The 22950-nt window shown below is 43.8% G+C and overlaps 1 protein-coding gene across 1 annotated transcript in view; it reads left to right on the top strand.

The window, feature by feature from the left end:
• Window positions 1-22950, top strand: part of DNAI4 (dynein axonemal intermediate chain 4) — a 641148-nt gene that overhangs the window by 65990 nt on the left and 552208 nt on the right. Inside the window, exons 3-4 of the mRNA XM_086953805.1 lie at window positions 873-1060; window positions 10858-10967. Coding sequence (XP_086809931.1) covers window positions 873-1060; window positions 10858-10967 — 298 coding nt within the window. The remainder of the gene's footprint in view (window positions 1-872; window positions 1061-10857; window positions 10968-22950) is intronic.

Raw genomic sequence — 22950 nt, 5'->3', positions numbered from 1 at the left:
TTCAGTACTTTACTTGTGAAATAAGTGCTGGTGCCAACAATTTCGCAGAAGCCAGCATCCACCACCAGACACACCATTATCTCACTTTTATAGGCTCTTTTGCATCCCAGCATCTCCCTTTGACACTGTTTTTCGGTCTTTCGCCTCTTTTTTTTCCCGCATTTGTGTTTACTCTCTCTTGCTTTGGGTCAAAGTCTGATAGGTGAAAAGTTAAATGCATGCCTCCAAAATGATGGCCGGTGGGGCCCAACTGCAACCACTGGCTTAAATTAAGCACTGCATTCTCTTCACTGCTGCAACGAGCGCTGCAATCGGGACTCATTTCCTATTATACAGCAACAGCCAACTTGTCAGCCCTCCAAAATCCTGAATCCACCCTTGCACGCTTTATCCATAGTGTTGTAATACTGGGAAGTACATTATGATAAAATCAGTTGTCCTGCTGTTGTCTGTGACCACTCTTACCGCCGAAAAAAACGCACGTGTGTAAATTAGGGAGTTTAGGGAGAAATGTATTATCAGCATTGTTGAGATTTTAATATACAATACTGGGGCTTATGCCATATTTTACAGAAGTCCTTATTAATGTCATTATTCATAATTGTGAGGGGAAAAAAGAATTTCAAGACCGTACATATGTAAACATCTCTCAATACTACCGATTACCTTTGTACGAAAAGACCAGTTTTCGCCTGCATTTTCTCTCATACGAAATTCAATTTCCCATTTCTGTATTCAAAAGAAATGCACTGCAATGCTGTGAACACTGAATTACAACCAATCAGATGAGCCATTTTATTGCGAATAACAACATTTGGTTTTGCTAAGCTTGATTTCATTAAAGCAACTTCCAGTATGTGTGTCTTTTACAGGTTTTTGATGACCAAGGGTTCGATGTGACACCACGCCCGCTATTTCTACCGGAGCCAGGAGCTTCTCAAACTAAACAAAATAAAATATTTGCCTCACAGGATATTTCAGGAGGTACAGCATCTGACATCCTATCCACCATCTCTCTGCAGACTGGTGTCACTGCCAGCTTTATGGGGCCATTTACAAGGTGTGTTGAGCGTGATGTCAAAGGTGTAATTTGGTGCTTCTCAAACATGCAAAATCCAAGTTCTGTTTGTGCGTTTATGAGCATTGATGGTTTTCACATACAAACATAATTCAAACCATAAGCAAAATATGTGCTGCTGCATATGTAGTAACCCAACATATTGAGCATCAAACTCCCAACAGCGGTAGATAGGAGGTCAGCCCATGCCTTTTCAGAGCCAGAAGCTTCTATGAGCCACCTCAAAAAAACTGATTAACTCTAAAAAACTGAGCTAGGTGTTAGTGGTTTTATCTAAAAATGTGACATGCTGCTTGGAAAGTTATTTAGAAAAAGTCATTTTCCTTAATGTTTAATCATATGTGCAAAATGTTTTCTTTATAGGAGGAATGGGTTGAACTTCATTAGAGTGTTGTTTGTTCAAAACATGCATGAAATGCTCTGACTAAGGAATATTGCATGATCACCTTGGCTTATCTCCCACATAGTCCCATTAATCCACCCCTATTATGGAAACACTTTTCTGTGAGGTATATCTAATTTACCCTTTGTGATTTTCTGCAAGATTCCATACCTTAGGGAAGGCTGTGGTACATAAACAGCACCACCAACATTACAGATAAGAAATATATAAAAAAGCCCCCCAAAAATGTCTTAAGCAGACAAAATATATTGATTAGGATGAGGCTCAAGGAAGAACGAGGTAGAGATTAGGACTAATTAAAAAGAGATTTTTTTTTGGTATCAACCAAAAGGAAGAAAAAAATAATCTAATCCAATGGGACACTGTTGTTGACATTCTACTATTGGCAGCTCCTCCGCTATGGTGGAGGAGCGCCGACAAACTACTTTTCAGCAGTGTAAAAAAGGAAGAATAAAATGATAATAACGACATGTTATCATTTTATTTTTCCCTGCTGAATCAGTTTCGCAGTGATGGGCTGGGCTGCTCTGCTCGCACAGCAGGGGGCAGAGTGGTAAGCGCACTCTGTGCATGATGGTTTGGCCGCCTGCCTTGGGCCGGCCAAACAATCATGTGCACTTTGCATGTTCTGCACCAGCTGTAATGCACAGCCTGGGTGGAGAACATGCACAGGCTCCCACTACCTGTGTGAGTGCCGAACTACGGCACTCAGAGCAATCACAACACTGCATTGCGGCATTGTGATTGGCTTAGGCGAACTTGTGTGCTTCCTGCTTCCGTTCCAGCCGGAATCCATGTTTCACATGCACATTTTAAACATTTCTGGTATTTGAAATTTTCAGCAGCACAAGCCAAGAAGCTGGAACTGGGGAGTAGTTCCCAAGGCTGGATAGAAGATTGTGGCTGTAGCCAGAGCAAATATGGTAAATGTAGCCATCACAATAACTAGCCTATGAGTAAGGCCCCAGTTATCTTCTTTTTAAAGTGTTTATAGAAAGGAAACTGTGAGGCATTAAGCAGTGTTCTCTCATGTCAGTTACACATACCCTTGCAATAATGTGGAATTTGATATTTGCACTGTAGTAATAAGTGTATGACTATATGTTTACTGGCATGGCACAAATCTATTTATATATGGTTATGTATGTTTTAATACTTTTTTCACATTATTTATGGTGGTAAACCCTCCAAACCATGCTTCTATATTTTTTATTTATTATTTCATTTAAGGTTTTACCCTTACTTTTTATCTACAGTTACGTAACTCCAGTACCATTAGTATATATGTATGTGTGTATCTCTCTATAACTGTTTAAATCAAAAAGATTCGAAAAGCGTGCAACTCAAAACACGCACTATGTGGTGCCTCTACGGGGAACCACCCCTGGTAAATATCCAAATGCAAAAACAGGAGGTACTCCGAGTCATCAAATGCACAATATCTGTACTCCAATGTCCATGCAAGAAAAAATACAGAGGAAGCACAACATTCCAACTACAAAACACATACATGCTATTAACAACATTGATGTCTCATGTGGACCCCTTTTCATAGCGAATTGATTACCACCACCTTTGAGGATGTGGTAAAATATCAATGTTTTATGAACAGATTTTAGTCACAAAACATTAATGCATAACTTAACGATTTTGTATCTAAAAGGGACGCCATTAACACACCCCTTCCAGATAACAAATCTGTATTTATTCTCAAAACTAATCAGTAATTCAGTAATGCCCACATGCATCAAACTCCCGTTTTGCAATTCCAAATTTGCGATTTTTACCGAATCGCAAATAAGGAATCGCAAAACGGGATGCATTATTGAAAGTGCATAATTTTTGCGAATCGGTAAAAATCGCAATTTTTACCGAATCGCAAATATTATGCGAATTCCAATTTGCGATTTCGCAATTCCCATTGATTCCTATGGGCCAAAAGGCACATAGGAATCAATGGTAATTGCGAATTCGCAAATTGGAATTCGCAAAATGTTGATGCATTCCATGGGTGCGGGGGGGGGTGGACCCCCCCCCTGCACCCCTGAAATGTATTTTAAAATGGATGTTTCACACACACATGTCCTAAGGACATGTGTGTCTGTAACATGACAGTGTTTAAAATGCTAATTTGAGCATTTTAATTTTTTTTCGCAAATTACCACGAGGTTCAACCTCGTGGTAATTTGCACTTGCAATCTTTAAATTCGCAATTTTTTAAAGAATGATGCATTGCATTTAAGGAATCGCAAAATTGCGATTCCTTAAATGCAATCGCATTTTAGAAAATCGCAAAATTAGCGATTTTCAACAAAAACAAATGATGCATCTCAAAAAGCATTTTTGGAATCGCAAACGGACGATTTTAAGGAATCGCACCGTTTGCGACTCCAAAAATGCGTGATGCATGTGGGCATAAGATTCGATAACATCTTACAGAATCGCAAATTGGGTTTGGTGAATTAAAAATACACTTTTGCAGTCATAAAGCCTCTGATTTTACAAAACGGAGCCTTGACGACCACAAAATAGATTTGTAAATAATCCTCAGTGTTCTACCACAGATTCAACACGGAGTTGAATCTGCGTGCCACGATAACCGGAGCACTAGGGGTCTCAATACCCATGACAGAAATATGCAACAAGAAGGTGCTGGACGGAATGCTTGAATTATTCCCAGCCACAGGCAATCGCTCAAGCTGCATCCCAAACCATCATCATGACGAAATGTAGCACACATGAACCCCATGGTGCTGGAATTGGAGCTATAGAACTGACATCTTTTTCTTTAGAGGTGACCACTGTACGTGAACACAATGATGGGTTTCATTTTGTCATAGAAATTATGGTTATCACTCTGGAATGCTAAAAAAAGTCTTTAAATTCTCAAATAGCACCTCATTCGTGTGAGAAATGACTAGCAGGATGCATGAAACATGCACTTTTAATAGCAGTCTGTCAGAAGATTCCCCAGTGATCTACGCTAGCTACACTACAGATTTCTTATAAAAAACTAGCGGGTTAACATTCTGTATTGATCATTTATTTTTTATTTATTTATTTTATTTATTTTGTATAGCGCAAACAGCTACCCAACAAAGGGTTTCCCGGCGCTTATGATTCCGTGAAGAGTAATTGGACAGCTGACTTAGACGTTGAACAGCCAGGTTTTTATGGCTTTTCTAAACCTGATGTAATTCACCTCTGAGCGCAGAGCTTGTGGCATGGAGTTCCATAGGGAGGGACCAAGGTATGCGAAGGATCTGCCTCCCATGCCTGATAATCTTATTCTGGGCACAACAAATTTATTCGCTGTTGCAGATCTCAGCGTCCTAGATGGAAGGTAACAATGTACCAGACTTTGTAGGTATTTGGGAGCTTTATTTGTTGAGATTTTGTGCATGAAGCATAATGATTTGAATTTGATTCTGTTCTCAATTTTTAACCAGTGCAATTCACGTATGAGCTTGGTAGTGGGCGCGTGGATGGGAATTTTACCTAACAATCTTGCAGCTGCATTCTGCACAGTTTGCAGTTTGCGGATTGTGGCCTTGTTGGACCCTAAGTATAGCACATTGGCATAGTCCAATCTTGATGTTATTAGGGCGTTAATGACAATTCTTTTGGTGTGATCCGGTAACATCTAGCAGATTTTCTTTAGCCACTTTAGGATGACGAAGCAAGTGGCTGATGTTTTGATGGCCTGCTGGTGCATACTGAGTGTGTCATCAACAACAAAGCCTAGGTTCCGGGCCTGGTTAGTTGGAATTGGAGGTGAGCCCATTTCCGGGGGCCAGTGTTGGGGTCCCCAGAGTTCTTTATTTCTTCCCAGGATTATAAATTCGTTTTTTTCACCGTTCAATTTCAAGACGTTTTTTTCATCCATCCAGCGATTTTTGTAAGTCCTACTCTTAAAGTAGACGGATCATTATTGCCTGTTGGTGGAAGGGAAAAGAGAAGCTGAGAATCATCAGCATAGGAGAACATTATCAGTCCAGTTTCCTTAGCTATTTTTGCTAGAGGGCTCATATATAAATTAAAAAGTAGTGGACTTAAAATTGAGCCTTGTGGGACTCCATGTTTGAAGGTATGGATATCAGAACACGCAGAATTAGAGAAGATTTGAAAAGTTCTGTTTTCAAGTAAGGATGTGATCCATATGGGTGCCATGTTGTTGAACGGGCGGTGTTCTATTCAAAGCCTTTCCTATAAAGCACGCTGAAGTAAATGCGCCCTGTGGTGCTAATTCAGATATGAAACCAGTTGGTTTAAGATATTTGAGGGAAGGTGTATATCTTTAGCCATTTATGGTATATTATTAGAAGTCTACAAATTGTTAATGCAAGAAATTCGACTCCAAGACCATCATCCCCTTTCCATGTTTCATGAGACTGACCTTCCTCTTTCACGCTTAATACCTTAATATAGTACTCTTTGGTGTGTACAGAAGGTTTTTTAATCTTCCATTTAGATATTTAGAGATGCAGGAAGCTATTTGCAGATTGAGCTCATACCCTGAATGGCTAGCCGTTACTATGAATGGGTATGCGTTCCTATATGAAGCAACACACTTCAAATAAGAGGCTTTTTGGGCTTTTAACTTTGTTCCACTTATTTTTGTACATTGTTACATCTCCCTGCAAGCACATAAAATATATATATATACTTTCTATAGAAATGTTGCACTGTATACCATATAAACCTACTGGGGCAGCGCCTCAGTTTGAGCGGAGAAGCATTGCCCCACAAACAAAAGCCCCAGTCCAGAGCTAAAAAATAAAATGCTAATAAAGTTTACTTATGACCCTTTTATTTGTCAGCCACTGACCCATCCTGAACTCAGTGTTAGGATGGGGGAGGGCCATTGCTGCAGAGTGTCAGCGGGGAGTTTTGTGCTCTCGAGTTTAAAATGCACATGTTTGTTTGGCTGGCCATCTAGTGATGGCTAGCAAGACAACTTGGTTAACGAAAACAAAGACCTCCAGTGCGCTTGTGAGTGCTGATAAAGGCTGCTCCCACCAATCCTAGCCCTGCTCTCTTGCTGCATGAGAGCAGCGACAGGATTGGCTTGGAAGTCAGGAGCCTTCCTACCTCGAGGAGAGAAGGATTGAGGAGAATGTCACACTCCAAGAAGAGGTAAGTGCCTTTTATTTTTTATTTTGGTATGTTCCCCCTAGTCTCACCACCCTCGGGACATGCCAGCAAACGGAATTAATTTAAAAAAATCAAAATAATTAATATTGTAAATCGGGCAGAACTTTGATGGTATTTTTTTAAAATACAGATCTGTCATGGACTACAATATATATGTATGTGTGTATATATAAGGGGTCCACATGAGACATCAATGTTGTTAATAGCATGTATGTGTTTTGTAGTTGGAATGTTGTGCTTCCTCTGTATTTTTTCTTGCATGGACATTGGAGTACATTGGGCTACATTTGGGCTACATTTTGGCTCTAACATATATATAGCCCAATGTAGCACAATACATATTTTTTCAAAGTTAATTTTCGTAAAAACTACTTAAGAATAGGGCTACCAGTCCCTACAATTTTTCCCATTTTTTTTTTGGAGCGCTCCCGGTGCGCGCCCCGGGGAGCGCCCCGAAGAGCGTACTTCTATAAAGCGCCCTGGGGCGCTCTCCGGGGAGCGTCCCGTAAGCGCCAATATCACGAACGAAAACATGATCGTGACGTATCGCGTAGCCGCGTCCGCGTGATACGCACGGCGTAAGCGCACCCGGAAGTACTCGAGCGAATAGGATCGCGCAACGTAAACATCCGACGCGCTTACGCGACGCGACCCGAGGCGCGTAGCGTAAGCGGGTCGGGTCATGTGACCTGAAAATAACACTTTTCATTGGTTCATAACAGTTTTGGTTTCATAATGATGAAGCCCCTAGTCTTGTGACCTGAAAGTAACACTTCTCATTGGTTTAGGACAGTTTTTTTTTCCAAATGATGAAAGACCCCACCTTTTTTCCTTATTCTGACTTTGTCCTTTGACTGAGGAAGACCTGTTTGTACCTCTCTGTACCTTTTTGATCTTTATAATGGCTTCAGTAGCAGCAGCAGCTGGTGCATCTGCCCCACCACCACCACCACCACCACAACAACCAAGAGGACCAGCTCAAGATTACATTGGTGGTCAACAAGACGAGGAGGAGGAAGAGGAAGAGGAGGATAATGAAAGATGGCTGCCTGAACAAAATACCCCATACAAGCCCAAGTCACACATTGTATGGGAGTTTTTTTCACTCCCAGAGGGCAAGAAAAAAGTGAATGCGGCCAAGGTAACTTGCCTAATCTGTAAGGAAGAACTCTCAAGGGGCAACCCAAACAAAAAATATTCCTTTGGTAACTATACCATGATTCGACATATGACCCGTAAGCATCCTAACAACTATTCTCGTGCAGAGCTCAGGGAACTGGCCAGTAACCTCCCCCAGTCTTCAAGGACCACCTCCCAAAGAAACAAACCCACTTCATCGGGACCAGAAACATCAGAGATGATGCCTTGTGTTCAGCCACGATTTGCTGATTTTAAAATCACTTGTTCTGCATGTGGCAAGCTTATCGCCTATGGTGAAAAAAGTGTAAAGCTCATCGTCCTTGCAGGTGATAATCACAAGTGCCCCAAAAAGAAGTAATTTTTTGGGTTTTTTGTTTTTTTTTGCTCCAGTTGAGCCAGTTTCAATTCCCTTTTTTTTGTTTCTCCCCCTAAAAAAATACAAAAAAATGTAAAACTGTTTTGAAAGCCAAAAAAAGTACAAACTGTTCAAAAAACACAAAAAAATATAAAACAACAAAAAGAAGAAAAAAGTTCTTTTTAGAACTACCTCCAATTTCTAAAAAAAAAGGCTTCATTTTTTAAAAACTGTCATCTTTTTTCCTCATAGTACGCTCCCCGGTCCGCTCCCCGGTGCGCGTAACGGCCGCTCCCCCGCGCAAAACGAAAAAAAAAATATATATTTTAAATGCCCCGCGGGGCCCTTTTATAGCCCCCACATCAAACCTAGGGGGTCAAAGGGGGTCTATCCCTGACGCCTTATGGTCATTTCCCCCTTTGTTTTAGCCACCTCTTGTGTCTCGATTTTACCGAGACACAAGATGGCGGCCGCTCCGGACTGTTTCGAATGTTTACAGACACCCGAGAGCCAATCAGCTTTTCGTGCGCACCTCGCGTGGCGCCCCCGGAGCGCTCCCTGGGCCGCGTACCGGGGCGCTGCTATAGATATATATTTTTTTCAACCTAAATTACTCAAAATACACTGGAGCACATATCTTGAGACATAGCAAAGGCACATCGGGCTACCAGTCCCTACAATTTTGCCAAATTTGGTGGAAATCCATTCAGCCGTTCGGGCTAAAAGTGAAATCGACCGCCCTATGAAAATTAACATGGGGAAAACACGTTTTGGGACCCCCCTTTTATCTCGGCCCCCGCTTGACGAATCCCCCCCCAACTTTCAGGGAAGGACCGGAACGCTGCAAGGCCATTTTCAGGAAATTTTCAGTCAGATTCGTCAACCGGCGCCAAAGTTATTCCAAATAGAATTTTGAGATTTAACATTGAAAAAAATCCTAACTATAACTACCTACTGGCGACCGCCAGTAGGTAATATATATATATATATATATGTATATGTCAAATGTGCGTGTATATATGTCTAAATCAAAGCAGCCTTTATATATTCACTGAAACAAACAATGGATAAAGCGATGTTATAGTTAGGTGAAAATGTCAGTTTAAACCTACAATCTAAAACTAAAAAACACTGAAATTTACCAGTCACAGTTATTTCAGATAACTATAACACCCTTCCTCACTAGTGTACAGTGTTGTAATCAATTATGTTATTTCAGATATATTGATGATATCAATAATGTGAAAGAATATATCCTGGGTGAAGTAATATGTGAGCTCAAAAGCAGTGCTTGGCAATGGCGTGAGTTATAGTTACCTGAAATAACTATAACTGGTGATTTTCAGTGGTAACCCTACACTGCCCCATTATATCTTATTATTTTAATCTTCAAGACACTGGGACCCCCATGTCCTGAAATGGCGACCGCAACATTTCTTATGTTGTGGTCAGCCAAACACAGGTCAAATTCCTGTGGGACTTGCGTGAGTGAGATGGGTGTTCGGAAAAAAAAGTTGTCTCGGCCAATTAGATCTCTCTACTATTTGAAGTTGCGTAACCCACCGGGCTCCAGCGAGAGTCCCCTGAACCCAAATGTCCAAATACATATAACTTTTTAACCTTAATGCCTCAAAAATATTTAACAGATTTATGTCAAATCACAAAAGCACTTTTTCTGGGTAGCGTTCCAGCTTTTTGCCAAATTTGGTCTAATTCCATTCAGCAGTTTGGGATGTAATGCTGTTCAGAAATCCCTATGAAAATTGCATGGGGGAATTGTGTTTGGGACTCCCCTTTTCTCTCAGCCCCTACTTGATGGATCACCCCGAAACCTTCAAGAAAGGAGCTGAGGTCAATGAACCTTTTTTTGAACAGTTTGTGAAGATTTGCCAAAGGTGCCAAAGTTGTTATTAGCAAACCAATAAAACACTCTTCCTATGGTAACCAGGTCCTAACTCTAACTACACAGTGGCAACTGCCACAAAATACCACAAAGTGGTAAAAGTGGTCTATTAACAACAACAGACAGACTTTGAGAAAACGTTTTGAGAGATCTTATTCTATGATGGAACCTTGATGCTGTCCTTTGTTGCAATTGATATATGCTCCCCTAACTGCAGTGCAAATCAAGGGTCTTTGCCTACGAAATACATGCTGACTGTGTTGTTTCAGATGCCTACAAAAGCATTAAGAGAAAGAGATAGTGTCAAGACAGTTCATTATTTCGATGTGATTGAATCTCAGTGAAAGCCATAACCTGCTGGTAATGATCAAAATACTAGCCGCTTATGATATCAGCACAAGTACAATGAGGTCAAACATCACAACATTGTACACACACAGTGGTTTGCTCTCTTCCGAAACAATAATTTAAAACAGATTGATCTGTAACTGTATCTTTTCACGCATTAAAGAACTATGAAAAATAGTGAAAACACGTAAAAAGGAACTTACTACAGTAGATAAGTTAGTAGGATGGCTCAAATATCCTTATTTGAATTACTTTAGCAATTTATATGCTTTGTACTTTGCCTTACTACGGAATTCCAGTAAATTCACTCATGTTGAGATTTTAGTGTGCTGGTTTTAATACCTTTAGTGTTATATACTGACAATGAAAATGGAAAGCATCAACCCTCATGAAACCTCTATACATAGCTAGTGGCTGTATATTTTGCTACAAAAACAAGAATAATCTTCACTATATTATTTTCAATATATTTGTAGATCGACATTTGGTGGAAGCACAGTTTCTAGAACAAGCAGGTCTACAGAATCCATTTCAGAGGAAATTGAGGAACACAGTTCACGAAGGGACACAACTGTTAGTCTATCAGGTAAATGCTTTCTAGAGAATTAATGAATATATGGTTAATGAATGTTTGATTTATAGTACACCACATTTCTCACGATTCCCTACAGTATCAAAAGTGCTGGGACACCCCTCGGGTCAGTGTTGTGCTTAATACATTTAATTTTGTTTCATAAGTGAATTTATACTGTATGTTTGAAAGAAAATGTATTTAATATTTTACTGAATTTAAAAACATTTGATTGAAAATGGAGAGCAAATTAAAGTGAGTTCAAAATGTAATTTACACCCATCAGGTACTTCAACCATGTGTGGCTTTCCAGCAAATGAGGCATTTTTTGCATCATGTTAATCATGTTCAGCACTTTTGAAAAGGGAGACTGGCTGAATTTTGATTGAAGATAGTATTATCTTGGCCATGGCCTTTAAAAACAAAAGATTCTGTCTTGAAGATAACATATTCTTGTACTAGTAAGGAGTGCATCATCAAAATGCACGCTTAATGTGGTTGGGGAGTGTGTTTGCACCTTCTAAAAACTAGAGATTCGATTAGATTATGGATGCAGGTAGATCACAATTCAATAGTCAATACCAAGCATCACAACTGCCTTCACAGTTAGCTTTATACTAAAATATCATGTGTGAATTATTCTCAAAAGTTGGCCATGGTCTAGTGATTTAATGTTCCCATATTATCCCAGGAATTTATTGTCATTCCTATGGCTCTCATAAATTATGAAGCAAAAACCCTAGGATCTATATCACATACTATTTGACAGGTTACATGAAGTGATTGTGTCCTAGGCAAAGACTTTTGTTTTCATGTTGTTTAACTTTAATATGTCATTCTTCTTTTAATGTTATTAGATCATTAAAAGGTATGCAAGCTGCCTCATATTACCTACATAGGCCATACTACTCAAGCGGTGAAAATGCACATTGGTCAGCATAAGTCCCGCATAAAGTGCAGAACCCTAGGTGCGCCACTAGTACACCACTTTATTGATGCTGGACACAGTGAGGAGGACTTGATTTGGTCAGTGCTAGTGGTAATCCAAGCAAACAATAGAGGTGAGCTAGAGACCAAAATAAACCGTACGGAAGCCAGGCTGATTGAAAGATACCGTACCACTATTAAGGGATTGAATGATTATGATGAACTGTGGGCATTGATCTAACTAGATAGGTAAATCCTTTTAGTTCTTTACTTGCATGTTTTTTGACCCACAGGTATGTACAGAATTGTAGTGTGTTATTTTTGACCTAACAGAATGTGTACATCTGGAATTTTCTGGTGTAAATATGATTCTTGCAATGAATGTTATGCACTGAGTTTATTTGTATATAAGTAGGATGTTTTTTTCTTCCATTGCATATTCTGGTCAACCCCCTTTACATTCAGATTGTACGTCTAGGTGTGCTCATGTAGTGCCTTCGCTTTTCTAGGATGAAAAAATTCCTTTTTCCTGTATTCATTTCTTGGTATATGTGTGACATGGGAGTGGTTCTGTTCACTTGCTTGTTCTCTGTCCATTATTTGGACTTATCTTCTTTCCCCTTTTAATCTAATTTTGAGTTATTTTTTATCTTTATTCTCAAAGTTTAAGGGTCCGCTTACCTCCTTTCGTGTAGTTTGTGACCCCCAGGGTAGTGTGACCCTCGGTTCCCTTTCCCTGTGGACCGGCGCGTAACTCTGCAACTTGTTTTTGCCGCTACAGCCCCTGGGTGTTTTAGTTCCTCACCCCTCTCTGTGTTGACGGTCGCGGCATGAACGGTAGTCCGTTTTCGATCTTGCTGGCGTTTTGTCGAGCACGCGGGACGTCAGCACGCACAACAAGGAAGCATATAGACGGCTCCACGGTTTGTGCTCGTTATGGCGGCATTTATGGTCCCCATGTATCAGGAGAACACACTTGGTTCCCGGAGAGAGGTAAGTATCCTTGACCCCGTGCCTTAGATATGCCCTGTCGTTGTGTCTTAATTCTTTCTGAACCTTCCCCCTGTTGTTGTTAGGATAGCGCTTTTTAATATAACGCATGCTGCAGACTGATTAGCCCGTGACATAAGTATTAATGAGTCCCCGTTTGTGTGGTTTGCCAGACACTCTTCCATGAGCAGCATTGTGTTTTTTGTCATGTTTCCCTATATCGGAGCGCATTCTGTGTTCAAATAGCACCCAACACGGTTGAGACATAGTGTTTTGGTTTTTCCCCCCATGCATTTCTTGCATTACGACCATGACCGGGGGACTTTTTGATAGTTGATACATGCGTCCCATTGAGACAGGAGTAAGGGCGGTGTGTAGTATTATTTATTATGTATTATTTTTTCTGGTGTGCCAGGGCCCATAGTCAGTTGCTTATGCTACACTCTGTTTCCAGATAGAGAAGATTAATATACGTTCCAATTCGACAGCGTGTACTTTCAGGAAATACGGAGTGGACACTACAGGCGGGTTTGATTCCCTGGAGGTTCGTGTTGTTGCTCAGCAATTTTCCTGACCACTCTTTGTCCCTCTGATTTGGCTTTTAGATGCATACATATATATACACTTCTTTCTGCCGTTTGTGCAGGTGCCTTTAGTTGGAGTACCCTTAAGATTTTCCAGTCCCTGCTGTAAAGGGCATCTGTATGTGCAGTTGCACCTGTGAGTATAGTCCTTCAAGAGATTGGGTTTCCTTTCAGGTTCTCAGTTTTCCTCCTTCGTGTGGCTTGGCCAAATAAATATTTTTCGGACTCTTGGTCCTGCATGATTGGTGGTGGTTTCTGTTTTATAGGTTTCCTTTTTTCCCCCCACTCGGTTTTACTCCCGTTTAACTGGTGTTTTACTATTCTTCCACACTTGGCTTGTTTTCCTTTGCTTTGATTCATTCTTGAGCACCTTGGCACTGCATAAGTGTAGGAAGGTGGCTACCTGACTATGGTTACCCCAGATTTTTTGCCTTGTGTTTAGCTGGTTTTCGACTTAGTTGGCCTGGTTCCCTGCTAATCAGGGCCCCAGGCTATTTGCTCTCTCTGTAAAATGGATTCCATGTACCCTAGGTGCATAACTAGATTGGCTTGGGTCACCTTATCAGCCCCTGTACAGAGCACTTTAAGGTGCCCAGGGCATAGGTGCATCCAAGGCCTACTAGGGGCTACAGCATATCTTTTGCCACCCCTGGCTGGCTATCTAAAATTGACACAACTGGCTGATCACTCAGCTGGGGCAAGGTGGTGTAATCACCCCTTGCTTAGATATAGTATGCCTATATCTAAACCTATCTGGACACATATAAACCTGTGAGCCACTCCTATGGCAGGCCTTAACAATCCTGAAGGCAGAGTGCGTGGTTTAATGTGAGATGGTGCTCTAGCATGAGCTGAGCCTGTCTGCAGCTGTCGGGACCAATTCCCTTAGCTGTTCCGGGATAATGCCAAACCATATACTATTAAGTGCATTATAATCCTTGCGGTTATATGTCAACTTTGGTTTGGCTTTATCAAAACATGTCGTGTAAGGTGTCATACGAATTGGAATACTACCCGCTCGCCAGTCCTGGCAACGGGGGTAGCATTCCACCCCTCTAGAGGGGACGACATGTTACTTTTGCTAAAACGCGGTTGATTTTTAAAAGAGCCTCAGATCCACAAAATGGATGCTTCTGCCACAGACACATGTCTGACCTCCTGCTGCTGACCGAAATTCAGCAGAGGAGGCCTGGACAAAGGCTTTCCTGTCGCAGGGAAGTGTCACACCACCCCAGACAGGAGATAGTGGATTGTAGCAGGGAGGTTTGAAAGAAACCAGACAGTGCCTGGGGAGCACAAGGCTTCCCCTTGCATAATCCGGTCAAACCGGTTCTGGGACACACCAGCCCCAGCTCCAGTGTGACCTGGACAAAGGAAAGGGGGTGTAACCGCCCCCCTTCCTGGTCCCACCCATAGGGAGGGACCTAGCAGGAGATCCACCCCTCAGATTGGAATAAGAGTGGGAGCAGTGCCAATGCAACTCAGATCATCCTGAAATCAACTTTAAACTAAGAAGACGACTGGACTTCGACTTTCTGATGAATAGAAGACTGAAGAGCATCTCCCTTGTGGCCTAGGAGGGCCACCCTGTGAACACAGGCACCACCCAGCACCTCAATGTCTGCTTTGCCACCGCCTCCCGCCGGAGCCCGAGTGCAGAGCCTGACAAGACCCAGCTTCCCAGACTTTTCACAGCCCGATCCACAGTCCCTGCAAAGAAGGGACCCATGGAGGCACCGAGAGACGTGGGACAGGGCATCTTGGAAAACCTCTGAGATGCTGACTGCGCAGCACCCAAGGCACCCTCAACTCTGTGCTTTGAAGTTTAAGAAGCCCCACAACCGAGCAGCATTTACATCAAAGATCAGCCCTCCAGCATCTCCACGATCTGCGTGGGGCCCTTTTGTTTTGTGCCACTCGACTCACCATCCCGGCCACTTGCCACGTGGTCAGCGGCCATCTTGGCGACAAAACCTACAATTCACACTGTGGGTCTGGTTGCTCCAGACCTGCCCTCGCTCCAGTAGAAAGGAGTACCCGCTCTGACCTTGCTTGTCCGAGTAATAAGCCTTTCTCACTTTCTGCGTAGCTTGCATTAGCCAATGCTTGTTTGCTTCAATCGAGTTGCCGACACCGCCATCAGCTAGAGCCTTTGTACAACAGTTTGTGATCGACTCCTGGACGTCCTTGACCTCTTCGTGTCCACGTGACTACAAAGAGAAGCAACACCTCATCACCTGTTTGCACCCGACTTTGCCTGGTTCCAGTCTGGTTCCACGGTGGTCACTGGTCAGTGACTTTGAACATTGTCCCCTCTGCTTTCAGGTCTTCACCACTTCAGATCCACCCTTGGATCACACCGGACACTTCTGCTTCCCATCGCCTGCAGCATCTTCAGCTCCAAGCACCAAGAGCCTGCGTGTCAAAACCCGACGCCACTTCGACCCTGTGCACCCACTTCCTGTGGGTGAGGTAAAATTGCAACGCCGGTGTGTGCCCACGTTGCTACACGCCTCTAGGGTCTGTGTTTTAAGTTTTGTTCCTCTAGGTTCAGCGGAAGTATCTTTAAACTAACTTTGTGTAACTTTTACGCACCATTGACATTGCATTGGTGCAAGCCGCACTTTACGTGCTGCACCCGAATTCTTCAGGCTTCTCCCGACTTCAGCATTGCTAGTCCTCCTGACCGCTCCAAGTGATTCTCTAGGCCCTCGGCCTAACCACTGTTCGATTGGTATCTCTTATACCACTTTTTTAATATATGGTTTGAGTGGCCACCCGCCCTCATCCATAATTGTGCAACTTTATATGTTATACTGTGCTTTTGATTTAACGCTTGTGCCCCTTTGCTCATAAAGTGTACTGGGGATTAATTTAGAAATAAACACATATATTTTTATAATATATACTTGTGTGGTGTCCTTTCATTTGGTATAACAGGATTGTATGTGGTAAAACAGCTCGCTTAACACGACCTCTTAAGTTAAGCCTTTAAGGCTGCTTAGTCCATGCTACCCCTAGGATAGCTTGTCTAACAAGGTTGACTTACAACCAGACACCATAAGGGATTGTTTGGACTGATACAAGGCGGTTCCAGAATTGGAAACACCACATATCAGGCCAACTTCTCACATTGGTGCGCAGCGGTGCGGATTTGAACTTGCTGTTGTTTTACCATTGCAATCTTTTTATCAAATTGAAAGATCACATCAAGTACCTTAGGTACATATAAATCAAAAGCTTAGCATATTAAGTTCTACTGAACTTAGTAGTTGTAGATAAAAGAGATCAGCACACCCTGACTACAACTCACTAGCAAGGTACAGTAGGAAAACACTTTGTGTAGGTAAGTGCACCACTTGCACCTCACTAGCAGCCATGTCTGACACAGGAAGAGCTTCAGGCTCTGCCCCTGTGATAGTTGACCCTACCAAGGCAACTTCCAGATATGACAACCTTAGCCACAAAGACGTGTGTGCCTTGTGCACTGCAAGAGGGCTAAAGAAGGGCAGAGGCCCTACCATTCCTTCCCTGATAGCCATCCTGGAAAAGGATGACTTAGATAAGGCGAGTCAGACTCCCTTAGATTTAGGAGATGGAGTGAACCCCCTTGAGCATGAGATAACTCCAGAAGAGGAAGAAGGAGAGGAGGAAGAGGAGGAAGAAGGCTCAGAGGTAGATGAGCCTGCTCAGAGTTAGAGGGGTAACCAGGTCCCAGTGGGGAGGCTTAGCCAAGCCAACTTGGACCTACATGGGAGTGGAGAGGGCCAGCACCTCCCCAGATCCCATAACTTAATTCTCCCAGGCAACAGAAGGGTGAGATCTCCATCAGGGGACTCTCATGTTTCTCGTGTCTCAAGAGAATCTCAAAGGGGAATGACTTCCCCCCAGAGGAAAGAGCATAGGGCCAGGATGAGGGCTGTCCAACTCCAGATAGAGAGGGAAGAGATAGCCTTGGCTCAAGCTAAACTTGCTTTAGCAAGAGAAAGAAAAATGTGTGGATTAGATTCCACTGGTGGCAGCAATATTCCTAAAGTGAAACCCAGGTCCTATGATAGTAGAAACCTGACAAAGATTGTGCCCCCCTACAAGGAAGGGGATGACATCCACAAATGGATGACTGCTCTGGAGAGAGCCTGCATGGCACAGCAGGTTCCTGAGGAACAGTGGGTAGCAATCTTATGGTACTCCTTTTCAGAGAAAGGGAGAGATAGGCTCTTCACTGTCAGACATGAGGATGCCAACAATTACAAAGTCCTGAAGAGTGTTCTAATAGATGTGATTGGCTTAACCACTGAACAGTACAGGTTAAAGTTCAGAGACACCCAGAAGACACAGACTCAGGACTGGACTGATTTTGTTGATTGTGCAACTAAGGCTCTGGAGGGTTGGCTAAATGGCAGCAAAGTACATGACTTCACAGGATTGTATAATTTGATTATGAGGGAGCAGATCCTAAGCTCTTACACTAGCACCAGGTGGACTCAGACTTGACCTCTCCCCAAGAATTGGCAAAGAGGGCAGATAAATGGGTCAGAACCAGGATTAGGCCTAAGAATCAGGACAGTAACCAGAAGAAGGAGTCTACCAAGCCTCAAGATAAGGGTGGGGATAAAAGTAAAGAAAAGACTTCCCCAGGGCCCCAAAACTCCAAGAATGGGGGTGGGTCCCAAGACACTTCATCAACTGAGAAAAAGCCTTATTGTCATACCTGTAAACAGGTTGGGCATTACAAAACAGACAGCTGTTGTCCCAAGAATGGCAATAAAGAAAATATACCTCCAAAACCAGCCCCAACACCTCCTGTTACTGTCAGCAGTAATCCCCCAGGAAGTGGGAGCACACCCAGGAATCTGGGTGGGTTTACTTTTGGAGCCCAGGAGGACCCTGGCCTATCCAGGTCCCCATCCCCAAATGATCTTGTTTATGAGACTGGCATGGGGTTTGCCAACTTCTCTGATTGCCCAAATACCTTGAGCAAATATAGACAAGAACCCATCATCAATGGTTTGAAAGTTGAAGCCTCTAGAGACACAGGGGCTAGCATCACCATGGTGCCTGACTGTATAGTCTCCTCTAAGCAACTTTTACCCGGTGCCACATACCAGGTAACAAACATTGATGGCATCCAAACAAATTATCCCATGGTAGTAGTAAGTCTCAGCTGGGGAGGTGTCATTGGCCCAAAGAGAGTGGCAGTGTCATCAAACTTGCCTGTAGACTGTCTACTGGGTAATGATTTAGAAATCTCAGCCTGGCTGAGGTTGAACAGGAAATCCATTCTAGAATGGTAAACTCCAATGGAAAGGTTAGTGGGGCTGTAATAGCTACAGCCCCAACCTAAGATGTCCTTCCTGAAAAGGTTGGTAGGGCTGAGCAACTCTCTGCCCCATCTTTAACAGAAGCTCCTCCAAAACAGAATAGCAAAGCTGTTATGATAACAGCAGAAACCCAAACTGAGTCTCCTCCTGAAAAGGTTGGTGGTGCTGTGATGGCCACAGCCCAAACTCAAACAGATACGGTTGTTGTGAAGCCTGAAATGATGGATCACTCCACCCAAACTGAGAGCATGGAGGAGGAAGAGAAATCTTCCCCTCACCAGACATTAGGACAGGATCAGCCTCCTCAGGGAACTGATCTTACCCCTGATGAAGGAACTGCCCCAGAGGTTGTTAGGCCTGGCCTGACAGAGCCTCTGATGGCAGTGGACCCTTCTCAGGTGGGACCCAGTCTGGATCAGGTAACCTGCCCCTCTCTACCTTGCCTTAGTCAGCCCAGGGCTGCAGAGGACAAGAAGGACAGTGAGACCCAGAGGGCCCCCTGTCAAATAAAGCACCCCCATCAACAGATTAGGGGCACCAAAACTAGTAGCCCTAGTGAGGTGAAAACTTTAGAAACTCCTGAGGGAGCCACCTTAAAAGTAGTTAGGGACCTCCCACAGATGGATTCTGTTGGGCACAGCCAAACCTGGGACCCAAAGGGCCCAAACCTGAACTGTCCCTCCAGCAAGCCAAACAGAGGGACCCAGCCTCCAGCTTTAGGTAGCCAGAGGCTGACCCTGAGAGCACAGTGCAACTCAGTTGAAGAGAGAAGGGCACACATGGTGGAAGATAATTGGAGAAAGCTGAGTCCTAAATTAGTGGAGCCTCACTTCAAAACTCCATATCCAAACCAGCCTTCTAACTTGCAAAGACACACCCAAGGTAGTGATTCCCTATGGTGGAGACCCTCTGATACCCCAAGGGTGAGGGACTGCTTAGTGGACCATGAGACAGGGGGTACCCATGCTAGTGCAGGTACTTCCTTATATGGCCACTCAGGCAATATAGGCTTACCTGGCCAAGGATAGCCTTATCTCCTTTCGTTTGGGGATGGGGGGCTGGGGGTTGTGTAGGAAGGTGGTTACCTGACTATGGTTACCCCAGATTTTTTGCCTTGTGTTTAGCTGGTTTTCGACTTAGCCTGGGGCCCTGATTAGCAGGGAACCAGGTCAACTATCTGCTCTCTCTGTAAAATGGATTCCATGTACCCTAGGTGCATAACTAGATTGGCTTGGGTCACCTTATCAGCCCCTGTACAGAGCACTATAAGGTGCCCAGGGCATAGGTGCATCCAAGGCCTACCAGGGGCTGTAGCATATCTTCTGCCACCCCTGGCTGGCTATCTAAAATTGACACAACTGGCTGATCACTCAGCTGGGGCAAGGTGGTGTAATCAGCCCTTGCTTAGATATAGTATGCCTATATCTAAACCTATCTGGACACATATAAACCTGTGAGCCACTCCTATGACAGGCCTTAACAATCCTGAAGGCAGAGTACGTGGTTTAATGTGAGATGGTGCTCTAGCGTGAGCTGAGCCTGTCTGCAGCTGTCGGGACCAATTCCCTTAGCTGTTCCGGGATAATGCCAAACCATATACTATTAAGTGCATTATAATCCTCGCGGTTATATGTCAACTTTGGTTTGGCTTTATCAAAACATGTTGTGTAAGATGTCATACGAATTGGAATACTACCCCCTCGCCAGTCCTGGCAACAGGGGTAGCATTCCACCCCTCTAGAGGGGACAACATGTTACTTTTGCGAAAACGCAATTGATTTTTAAAAGAGCCTCAGATCCACAAAATGGATGCTTCTGCCACAGACACATGTCTGACCTCCTGCTGCTGACCGAAACTCAGCAGAGGAGGCCTGGACAAAGGCTTTCCTGTCGCAGGGAGGTGTCACACCACCCCAGACAGGAGATAGTGGATTGTAGCAGGGAGGTTTGAAAGAAACCAGACAGTGCCTGGGGAGCACAAGGCTTCCCCTTGCATAATCCGGTCAAACCGGTTCTGGGGCACACCAGCCCCAGCTCCAGTGTGACCTGGACAAAGGAAAGAGGGTGTAACCGCCCCCCTTCCTGGTCCCACCCATAGGGAGGGACCTAGCAGGAGATCCACCCCTCAGATTGGAATAAGAGTGGGAGCAGTGCCAATGCAACTCAGATCATCCTGAAATCAACTTTAAACTAAGAAGACGACTGGGCTTCGACTTTCTGATGAATAGAAGACTGAAGAGCATCTCCCTTGAGGCCTAGGAGGGGCCACCCTGTGAACACAGGCACCACCCAGCACCTCGACGTCTGCTTTGCCGCCACCTCCCGCCAGAGCCCGAGTGCAGAGCCTGACAAGACCCAGCTTTCTGAACGTCTCACAGCCCGATCCACAGTCCCTGCAAAGAAGGGACCCGTGGAGGCACCGAGAGACGTGGGACCGGACATCTTGGAAAACCCTAAAGACGCTAACTGCCCAGCACCCGAGGCACACTTGACTTTGTGCTTTGGGGTTTGAGAAGCCCCACAACCGAGCAGCATTTACACCAAAGATCAGCCCTCCAGCATCTCCACGATCTGCGTGGGGCCCTTTTGTTTTGTGCCACTCAACTCGCCATCCCGGCCACTTGCCATGTGGTCAGCGGCCATCTTGGCGACCAACCCTACAATTTACACTGTGGGTCTGGTTGCCCCAGACCTGCCCTCGCTCCTGTAGAAAGGAGTACCCGCTCTGACCTTGCTGGTTTGAGTAATAAGCCTTTTTTACTTCCTGCATGGCTTGCATTAGACAAGGCTTGTTTGCTTCAATCGAGTTGTCAACACCGCCATCAGCTAGAGCCTTTGTAGGTCAGCTCGTTATCGACTCCTGGACGTCCTTGACCTCTTTGTGTCCTCGTGACTGCAGAGAGAAGCAACACCTCATCACCTGTTTGCACCCAACTTTGCCTGGTTCCAGTCTGGTTCCACGGTGGTCACTGGTCAGTGACTTTGAACATTGTCCCCTCTGCTTTCAGGTCTTCACCACTTCAGATCCACCCTTGGATCACACCGGACACTTCTGCTTCCCATCGCCTGCAGCATCTTCAGCTCCAAGCACCAAGAGCCTGCGTGTCAAAACCCGACGCCACTTCGACCCTGTGCACCCACTTCCTGTGGGTGAGGTAACATTGCAACGCCGGTGTGCCCACATTGGTACACACCTCTAGGGTCTGTGTTTTAAGTTTTGTTCCTCTAGGTTCAGCGGTAGTTTCTTTAAACTAACTTTGTGTAACTTTTACGCACCATTGACATTGCATTGGTGCAAGCCGCACTTTACGTGCTGCACCCGAATTCTGCGGGCTTCTCCCGACTTCAGCATTGCTAGTCCTGACTGCTCCCAGCGATTCTCTAGGCCCTAGGCCTAACCACTGTTCGATTGGTATCTCTTATACCACTTTTTTAATATATGGTTTGAGTGGCCACCCGCCCTCATCCATAATTGTGCAACTTTATATGTTATACTGTGCTTTTGATTTAACACTTGTGCCCCTTTGCTCATAAAGAGTACTGGGGATTAATTTAGAAATAAACACATATATTTTTATAATATATACTTGTGTGGTGTCCTTTCATTTGGTATTACAGGATTGTATGTGGTAAAACAGCTCGCTTAACACGACCTCTTAAGTTAAGCCTTTAAGGCTGCTTAGTCCATGCTACCCCTAGGATAGCTTGTCTAACAAGGTTGACTTACAACCAGACACCAGAAGGGATTGTTTGGACTGATACAAGGCGGTTCCAGAATTGGAAACACCACATATCAGGCCAACTTCTCACAATAAGTCACGCATGGGATAGTGTGTCTGTTGGCAGAACGTATTATTGTATTGTTAATATATCTTGTTCATCATTTTAGTGTAATCTTGCCCTTTGTCCTGAGGAAGCCCATAGAAGCGAGTGGCTGAAACGCGACTGCGACTGCGTCGACATTTTTTCTATGAAGGAGTCCGTTTGAAACTTCAAATTGGTTCATATTTCAACATAAGAGCCTTTATAAATATTTTCTGAGGGTGATTCACCTCTGGCGCGATTTAGGACCACCTAGAAGTGTAGCACTTTGATTTAAGAGTGCACATGTTGTCATTGTTTAGTATTTTGTGTTTTTTGTAGGGCGGAATTGTTGTGTATTTGTCTTTGTAGATA

Source organism: Lissotriton vulgaris, chromosome 1_1, assembly GCF_964263255.1.
Source record: "Lissotriton vulgaris chromosome 1_1, aLisVul1.2, whole genome shotgun sequence".
NCBI classification, from domain to species: Eukaryota; Metazoa; Chordata; class Amphibia; order Caudata; family Salamandridae; genus Lissotriton; species Lissotriton vulgaris.
Note: the sequence above shows the minus strand (reverse complement) of the source record. Positions and strands in the feature narration are given on the sequence as shown.